At 45.3% G+C, this 9,607-nt stretch overlaps 1 protein-coding gene across 1 annotated transcript; it reads left to right on the top strand.

Moving 5' to 3' along the window:
* The first annotated feature begins 633 nt into the window (after positions 1 to 633).
* On the top strand, positions 634 to 8,157 carry gprc6a (G protein-coupled receptor, class C, group 6, member A). Its single transcript, XM_069717280.1, has 6 exons — positions 634 to 948; positions 3,232 to 3,526; positions 4,109 to 4,912; positions 5,378 to 5,593; positions 6,803 to 6,926; positions 7,061 to 8,157. The coding sequence occupies exons 1-6, from the start codon at positions 734 to 736 to the stop codon at positions 8,155 to 8,157; spliced, it is 2,751 nt and encodes a 916-aa protein (XP_069573381.1). The 5' UTR covers positions 634 to 733.
* Positions 8,158 to 9,607: the final 1,450 nt, after the last annotated feature.

Raw genomic sequence — 9,607 nt, forward strand, 5'->3', positions numbered from 1 at the left:
AATGAGCTCAGAGAATCTGTGATATGATTATTATAACATTATAAAGATACAATCTGTAAAATGAATTCTTCCGATTAATTAATTAGGTCACACAAATACACACACACACACACACACACACACACACACACACACACACACACACACACACACACACACACACACACACACAGTCCCATTCACACACTACAAGGTTGTTCTGCTGGGTAACACCTTTGTATAGTCATTGACGGAGTTTTGGATATTAAACGATGTTCATGGGACAATCACACATAATGATAATTCTGAATAACAGAACTAATGACAACAATATGATGTATTTATAAAAGAATCTGGTGAAGTGAGTTGTACATTAATCTGTCAGCACACTGAGAAAACACTAAATGTTTGTGTAGTAAACTTTGTGTGTGTGTGTGTGTGTGTGTGTGTGTGTGTGTGTGTGTGTGTGTGTGTGTGTGTGTGTGTGTGTGTGTGTGTGTGTGTGTGTGTGTGTGTGTGTGTGTGTGTGTGTGTGTGTGTGTTTACAGAGAAAAGGTGAGATGCCAACAGATATTAAACAGTGAGTCATCAGTCATGGGGAAGTGGGCGGGGCTGCAGGGGAGAACATGAGAACAAAAATCTGAAGGAGGAAATAGGAGAGAATTTTCTTTTACCCAAGTAAGGATGCTTAAACAGGAGAGTATCAGTCTGCCGGAGGTGAAGGTGAAGAGAGAGGACAAGGAGGGAGAGACAGATGAGAGACCACACTGAGAGGGACAACAGTCAGCGCAGGATGAAGATCTGGGCTGCCATCATCATCGTCAGTCTGTCTGCTGTCAGTCTGGAGCCCGGACATGCTGCTGGAATAGAGGCCAGAGGAGACGTTCTCATCGGAGGAATCTTTCCCATCCACGCAGACATCGACAGGAAGAACCGGTCCTTCGCTCCCCACCTGCAGCCGTGTGTCAGGTGAACCATGACTCAATAATCATCAGTATTCAGTTTGTGATTAATTCAACTAAAAGTTCTCCACTTTCAACAACAGTAAAACCAAACAGGAGCAGAATTATTGTGTTTATTCATATTATCAGAGAAACATGAAGTTAAACTTCCCGGCAGGATAAAAAAAAAAAAAGGAGAACTGAGACAACACAGATTTACACTGTAGAGTCGACAAAATCAGTGACATTACATTAATAGAGAAATAGAGAATTATTGAGAAGGTGAATGGAGGAAAAGACAAATGTACCCTTATAATCAAATGAAGGACTGAAGTGTGTCTCCTGGTTCAGATACTATCAGCAGTGTAGTGAAGATGTAGAGCAGCCAGCTCACCGTCTGTCTCTGGACCTCTGAGGAGGAGGAGCTGAGGCTGCTGTTGATCCACATGGAGCTCTTTCACTACTCGTATAATCTCACAACATTAAGTCAGTTCTCAGCCACATGACACACTTCTCACCTTCATGGGCTGGAGTCTGACTGAAGACCGTGAAATGTGCTTTAAAGCTCTGGAAACAGAAAAGTTCACTGTGAGCTCAGATAACAACAAGACGACCCTCCATCCTCATATCATCCTTTTTTTCATCCATATATCATCTTTTTTTAAATCCTCATTTCATCCTTTTTCATCCTCATTTCATCCATATTTCACCCTCATTTCATCCTTTTTTCATCCTCATTTCATCCTTTTTTCATCCTCATTTCATCCTTTTTTCATCCTCATTTCGTCCTTTTTTTCATACTCATTTCATCCTTTTTCATGCTCATTTCATCCATATTTCATCCTTTTTTTCATCCTCCTTTTATCCTCATGTCATCCTCATTTCATTCTTTTTTCATCCTCATTTCATCCTCATTTCATCCTTTTTTCATCCTCATTTCATCCTTTTTTCATCCTCATTTTATCCTCATTTCATCCTTTTTTCACCCTTATTTCATCCTTTTTTCATCCTCATTTCATCCTTTTTTCATCCTCATTTCATCCTTTTTTCATCCTCATTTTATCCTCATTTCATCCTTTTTCATCCTCATTTCATCCTTTTTTCACCCTTATTTCATCCTTTTTTTCATCCTCATTTCATCCTTTTTTCATCCTCATTTTATCCTCATTTCATCCTTTTTCATCCTCATTTCATCCATATATCATCTTTTTTTAAATCCTCATTTCATCCTTTTTCATCCTCATTTCATCCATATTTCACCCTCATTTCATCCTTTTTTTCATTCTCATTTCATCCTTTTTTCATCCTCATTTCATCCTTTTTTTATCCTCATTTCGTCCTTTTTTTTCATACTCACTTCATCCTTTTTCATCCTCATTTCATCCATATTTCATCCTTTTTTCATCCTCATTTCATCCTTTTTTCATTCTTTTTTTATCCTCATTTTATCTTCATTTCATCCTCCTTTTATCCTCATGTCATCCTCATTTCATTCTTTTTTCATCCTCATTTCATCCATATTTCATTCTTTTTTCATCCTCATTTCATCCTCTTTTCATCCTCCTTTTATCCTCCTTTTATCCTCTTTTCATCCTTTTTTCACCCTCATTTCATCCTTTTTTCATCCTCATTTTATCCTCATTTCATCCTTTTTCATCCTCATTTCATCCATATATCATCTTTTTTTAAATCCTCATTTCATCCTTTTTCATCCTCATTTCATCCATATTTCACCCTCATTTCGTCCTTTTTTCATCCTCATTTCATCCTTTTTTCATCCTCATTTCATCCTTTTTTCATCCTCCTTTTATCCTCATGTCATCCTCATTTCATCCATATTTCACCCTCATTTCATCCTTTTTCATTCTCATTTCATCCATATTTTATCCTTTTTTTATCCTCATTTTATCTTCATTTCATCCTCCTTTTATCCTCATGTCATCCTCATTTCATTCTTTTTTCATCCTCATTTTATCTTCATTTCATCCTTTTTTCATCCTCATTTCATTCTTTTTTCATCCTCATTTTGTCCTTTTTTCATCCTCCTTTTATCCTCATTTCATCCTCATTTCATCCTTTTTTCATCCTCATATCATTCTTATTTCACCCTCATTTTATCCTCATTTCATCCATATTTTTCACTGTTGGATCGTTGCATCTGTGAATGTTCTTCAAACTTCTCAGATATGTTTATTGGTACAGTCCACAGACACACACACACAGCCGATAGGCTGTGGGTTAAAGTGGATTATAGATTATACACCTGGATTGTATATATAATGTGAATACTAAATTGCAACTGTCCTCACAGGTTTGAAGAGAGACGCCTGGGGAGGGCATTGGCGATGATCAATGCTATAGAGGTTGTGAATAAATCCCCTCTCATGACCGATGTCAACATGACGCTGGGATATCGAATCCTGGACTCCTGCTCTGACGTCAGCACAGCTCTGAGGGCCGCAGCAGACTTCACCCAGCAGCCCGACTGCAGTAGAGCAGGCAGCACCTCCTCCTGCAGCCCACCGGTCATCGCCGTCATCGGAGCCTCCTACTCTGAAATATCCATCGCCGTGGCCAGACACCTGACTCTCAGCATGGTTCCCCAAGTCAGTTCTGAGAACCACAGAGTCAGACGCAGGAGTCAGAGACAGGAGTCAGAGTCAGAGACAAGAGACAAGAGACAAGAGACAAGAGACAAGAGACAAGAGACAAGAGACAAGAGACAAGTGACAAGAGACAAGAGACAGGAGACAGGAAACAGGAAACAGAAGACGGGAGACAAGAGACAAGAGAGAAGAGACAGGAGTCAGAGTCAAAAGACAAGAGACAGGAGTCAGGAGTCAGAGTCAAGAGACAAGAGACAAGAGACAGGAAACAGAAGACAGGAGACAAGAGACAAGAGACAAGAGAGAAGAGACAGGAGTCAGAGTCAAAAGACAAGAGACAAGAGACAATAGACAAGAGACAAGAGACAAGAGACAAGAGACAAGAGACAAAAGACAAGAGACAGGAGTCAGAGTCAAGAGACACGGTCAGCATGTTGCATCCGTAGTTCATCTCAGGCTGTGTCAGTGTCTCCAGGTGTCTCCAGAGTGGTGTTAAAGATGAAGGCGTTACATGAACCTGTAGGATGTGGTCATGTGACTCACTGACCGACAGTAATAACAGAGAGTTCTTCTCTCTTCCAGATCAGTTATTCCTCCACCGCCGTCATCCTCAGCGATAAGAGCCGCTTCCCCGCCTTCATGAGGACGATTCCCAACGACCGGCACCAGACCACCGCCATGGCCAGTCTGCTCAGCACCTTCAGATGGAACTGGGTGGGAATCGTCACCACCGACGGAGATTATGGCCGGTCGGCTCTGGATCACTTCGTCACAGAGGCGTCTAAGAGGGGCATCTGTGTGGCCTTTAAATCCGTCCTGCCTCAGTCAGTGACCAGTCCGGAGATCAACTCTGCCATCAATAACACCGCTCAGACCATCCTCAAGAACCCCAAGGTTCAGGTCATCGTGTCCTTCGCCAAACCGACTCACATGATGTATCTGTACCAGGAGCTCCAGCATCGCGCGCTGACGTCCAGACTCAACATGCAGTCGATGACGAGAGTGTGGGTGGCCAGCGACAGCTGGTCCACCTCCAGCTCCGTCACAGGGAACCTCACTCTGCAGGACGTAGGACATGTGGTGGGCTTCACTTTCAAAAGAGGAGACCCGACCTCGTTCAGCGAGTACCTGAGCCGGCTGGTGGCAGCTGGACCGGGCAGCACCGGGAACAACTCCCTCCTCCGGGAGATCTACAGGCTGATGAACAGCAGCGGAGAATTTTCAGACTCTGAGTTGATGTCTGAAGCTGTGAACAGGCTCAGAGAACACATACACGCCAACAGTGTGTTCAGTGTGGAGATGGCTGTGAGCGCCATCGCTCAGGCCGTGGCCTCCATCTGCAGCAGCAGAGCCTGCAGCACCCCGGGCACGCTGCAGCCCTGGCAGGTAAGGCCTGTTGCCAGGTGATGATTACAGGGTTAGAGTTACAGTTCAGATCAGAGATAAGGTGTCACACGCCTGTAACAGATGAGGAAGAAGCTGTAGGATAAATCTTGTTCACATGAATATGATAGCTTGAACACAGATTAGAGACTCTCACACCTGCAGAACAAATGTGAGTTCGCTGAGAACACATTTGAAAAGGTTTCTCCAAGCATTTCATCTTCCACTTTAACACTGCTTGTTGTTTCTGAAAGCAGAGGACACTTGCTGATGATATTTATTGTTTACTGAACAACATTCAGGGGACTTTCTGTGGAAAGCTTTTTTGGAGTAATGAGATCTGATATGTAACACACATGCAGCACGTTCATAGTGTGTCTGTGCTCAAGTGCTTGTTAAGTAGAGATAACAGGATTAAGACAGATTAAAGGAACTCGGTAGAGAAATTAAATGCGATGTGTTCTGCAGGTTCTTCAGGTTCTGCATTCGCAGGATTTCAGACTGAGAGACGAGAGATTTCAGTTTGACAGCAGAGGAGATCTGAATCTTGGCTACGACGTCACCATGTGGAGGTCGCAGGGAAGGAACATCCACGTTCACCATGTGGTGGCCGAGTATCATCCAAACAACAACACCTTCAGATACACCAACCATAGCAGCACCGTGCTGTTCCAGGACCTACAGGTACAGAGACACACACACAGGTACACACAGACACACACACACACAGAGACACACACACAGGTACACACAGAGACACACACACACAGGTACACACAGAGACACACACACAGGTACACACAGAGACACACACACAGGTACACACAGAGACACACATACAGGTATGCAGAGACACACAGACAGGTACACACAGAGACACACAAAGTAACACACAGAGACACACATACAGGTATGCAGAGACACACAGACACACACACAAGTACACACAGAGACACACACACACAGGTACACACAGAGACACACACACAGGTACACACAGAAACAGACACAGTAACACAGACACACACACAAGTACACACAGAGACACACACACACACAGGTACACACACAGACACACACACAGGTACACAGAGACACACACACACAGGTACACAGAGACACACACACACAGGTACACAGAGACACACACACACACAGGTACACACAGAGACACACAGACAGGTACACACAGAGACACACAAAGTAACACACAGAGACACACATACAGGTATGCAGAGACACACAGACACACACACAAGTACACACAGAGACACACACACATGTACACACAGAGACACACACACAGGTACACACAGAAACAGACACAGTAACACAGACACACACACAGGTACACACACAGACACACACACAGACAGACAGACCGAGAGACAGACAGAGACACACAGACACACCGAGAGACAGACAGAGACACACATAAAGGAGAGACACACACATGCTGCATGGTGTATTTACTGAAAACAGACCATTGAAGCTGACTCAGAGTTTCAGTTTATGAACAGAGAACGTGTTGATTACAGTTAAAACAGTGGTAAAGAGTGATGAAGAGTAGTGATGAAGAGTAGTGAATAAGATTAATGAAGAGTAGTGGTGAAGAGTGATGAAGAGTAGTGATGAAGAGTAGTGAATAAGATTAATGAAGAGTAGTGGTGAAGAGTGATGAAGAGTAGTGAGGAAGAGTGTAATGATGAAGAGTGTGTAACAGTGTCTCCTCCTCTACAGTTCATCAGCTCTAAGTGATGAAGAGTAGTGATGAAGAGTGTGTAACAGTCTCATCCTCTACAGTTCATCAGCTCTAAGTGATGAAGAGTAGTGATGAAGAGTGATAAAGAGTGTAATGATGAAGAGTGTGTAACAGTGTGTCCTCCTCTGCAGTCCATCACCTCTAAGTGCTCCAACAGCTGCGTTCCTGGAGAGTTTAAGAAAACGTCTGAAGGTCAACATACGTGTTGTTATGAGTGCACCAACTGTACAGAGAACTACTACTCTAACAACACAGGTAACACACACACACACACACACACACACACACACACACACACACACACAGAACCAGGTGATCTGAAGACCCGGGTCAGACCGGGAGTTCTGTGAGCCGCCATGTGACCGGTTCCTTGTTCTTCCTCCCCGCAGACATGGACCAGTGTCTGAGCTGCGACTTCGACACCGAGTGGTCTCCGGAGGGCAGCTCCAGCTGCGTCCCCAAAAAGCGGTTGTCCTTTTCCTGGCAGAACGGCTTTGCCGCGGTGCTGCTCGCCTTCTCCGCTCTGGGCATCCTCCTGACCCTGCTGGTGTCGGCGCTGTTCCTCCACCAGCGGGACACTCCGGTGGTGAAGGCCGCCGGAGGGCCCCTGAGCCAAGTCATCCTCTTCTCTCTGGTCGTCAGTTACATCAGCGCCACGCTGTTCGTGGGCCGACCCAACAGCTTCCAGTGTAAGGCCCGGCAGGTGCTGTTCGGCATCAGCTTCACCCTGTGTGTCTCCTGCATCCTGGTGAAGACCCTGAAGATCCTGCTGGCCTTCAAGTTCGACCCGGTGCAGCAGGAGGTTCTGCGGAGGCTCTACAAGCCGTACCTCATAGTCACCTTCTGCGTGGCCTTACAGGCGGCCGCCTGCGTCTGCTGGCTCGTCCTCAAAAGCCCGTCCAATCACGTGACCCGGAGTCCGACCACGCTGCTGGCAGACTGTCACGAGGGCTCCTACCTGGCCTTCGGGGTGATGCTGGGCTACATCGCCGTCCTGGCCTTCGTGTGCTTCGTTTGCGCCTTCAAGGGACGTAAGCTGCCGCAGCAGTACAACGAGGCGCGGTTCATCACCTTCAGCATGCTGCTCTACCTCATCTCCTGGCTGCTCTTCGTTCCCATCTATGTCACCACCACCGGAGTGTACCTGCCGGCCGTGGAGATGGTGGTCATTCTCATCTCCAACTACGGCATCCTCAGCTGTCACTTCTTCCCAAAGTGCTACATAATCCTCTTTAAGAGGCAGCAGAACACCAACAGCGCCTTCAGGAAGAAAATCTACGAGTATTCCCTCAAAACCTCCGAGGCCGTCTCTGAGTCTGGGGGTTCGGTGTCACGGCAACAGTCCGGTTGTTCATCTGTCTCCGTAGTAGCAGCTGATCCGTTCAAACCTGCAGCAGTGACGAGCTGCAGAGGTGGAACCTGCTGCACGGTGCTGCACAGATGTTCGGGCACGCGACACTGTCTGAGACGGAGCACCAGCATGTAGACGGACATCTTCTCTTTTCTCTGTCTGTCGTGCAGATGTTAAATGACGAGGTGACCTGAAGCACGTTCCTGTGGCTGTCGAACACGTCTCGTCTCTTCGGTCACGCATTCATTTGTGTGCAAATAAAACAGCAGAGGATCTTGGAAGAAGTGCTGAGTCACAGTTTCTAAGGATGATGAGGCAGATTGAAGTCACGAAGCATCGGACCAGTGAACCACTGAAAAACAACGTGTGCAGGACGTGATGTGTGCAACTAAACTTTCATATTCTTGTTTGTAGATCATCTGCAAAAAAAAAAAGAAGTTATTTAACGTTTTATCTCTCGTTATCACATCTGCAGTTATTTTGAAGATGATTTCTCAGTGGATCTATTTTTAAGTAATATTCCACGAGAGGGTGTGCTTGAACGTCACTATTGGCACGACAGCGATGCGGGCAGGAAGTATATTTCTAGTGAAGAGCAGGGTGTGGTGACGTCATCGTCACGGTGATGATGGAGGCGAAGGTGCTATAAAGGAGCAGATCTGATGATACTCTGGAAACACAGGCCTAACGCAAAGGGAACATTTTCTGTTTCCCAGCAGCAGAATAAAGTCCACCGGCGAGCAGCAGCTCACTGAAACATGTATTCATATCTATATTTAATGCTGTAAATGTTTCCGCTCTAATCCAGAGGTGACCAGCTGTTCTGTAGTTTTATAAACACATCTTTTCGAGTTTGAAGTTACACATGAATTCCCTGAGAGTCCAGAAGTCTCGGTTTTCCACCTACACTCAAACGTAGCGTGTTTTTATGAATGGATCTGTGAGCAGCTGAGACGTTAAGAGTCTCCAAAATAAACGTGACGTGATGCGTGTTTCAGATCTGAGGACGAGCTGTAAATAAATATCAGAAAATGTCACAAAAACATGTTTTTAAAGGGAAAATATTCCGTTCAGGTTTTGTGGAATCGTTTCACGTGAATTCAGATTGTTCTGGATTGGTGTGTTTGTTGGAACCCAAAATGATGCGTAAATCCTTGTGAACGTTTGTAAATCTTGGTTGTTAATATGCATTTGGGACCTTTTTGAGTCTCCTCCATCCAGAGAAGTTTAACTTCCAAACAGCCAGAAACAAACTGGAGTTGTGTGTTTTCTCTGCTCTGTTCGTGAAGATTATTTCACATCGATGTGTTGACAGGTCGCTGTGCGTCAGGCAGGCGTAAAACAAAGGCTGGAATTTAATGAGCTGGAATGCAAACCGGCCTCTTAAAAACAACATCAAACATGTCAGGCAGCCAGGATGAGAGGGTGGACAGCCCCGAGGCTGCTGCCCGTCATCAGGTTTCATCTCTTGTGAAAATCCCCTGCTCGGAACCCGTCAGTCCGGTTCTGCAGCAGAAATCAGAACACAGATAGAGCCTCTTAAATCCTGGTCTCCGTGTCAATATGCTGTCTGTCTGTCTGTCTG

The sequence above is a fragment of the Brachyistius frenatus genome, unplaced genomic scaffold (assembly GCF_029030835.1).
Source record: "Brachyistius frenatus isolate BFR_SWC_R1_liver_20210118 unplaced genomic scaffold, ASM2903083v1 Contig_171, whole genome shotgun sequence".
Taxonomy (NCBI): Eukaryota; Metazoa; Chordata; class Actinopteri; family Embiotocidae; genus Brachyistius; species Brachyistius frenatus.

What these genes read in the sequence shown, in the direction of transcription:
- gprc6a (XM_069717280.1), top strand. Translation starts at nt 734, where the DNA reads ATGAGAGACCACACTGAGAGGGACAACAGTCAGCGCAGGATGAAGATC. An exon ending in GCACGCTGCAGCCCTGGCAG is followed by an intron (nt 4,913 to 5,377) that starts GTAAGGCCTGTT and finishes TGTGTTCTGCAG; the next exon opens with GTTCTTCAGGTTCTGCATTC. An exon ending in CTACTACTCTAACAACACAG is followed by an intron (nt 6,927 to 7,060) that starts GTAACACACACA and finishes TCCTCCCCGCAG; the next exon opens with ACATGGACCAGTGTCTGAGC.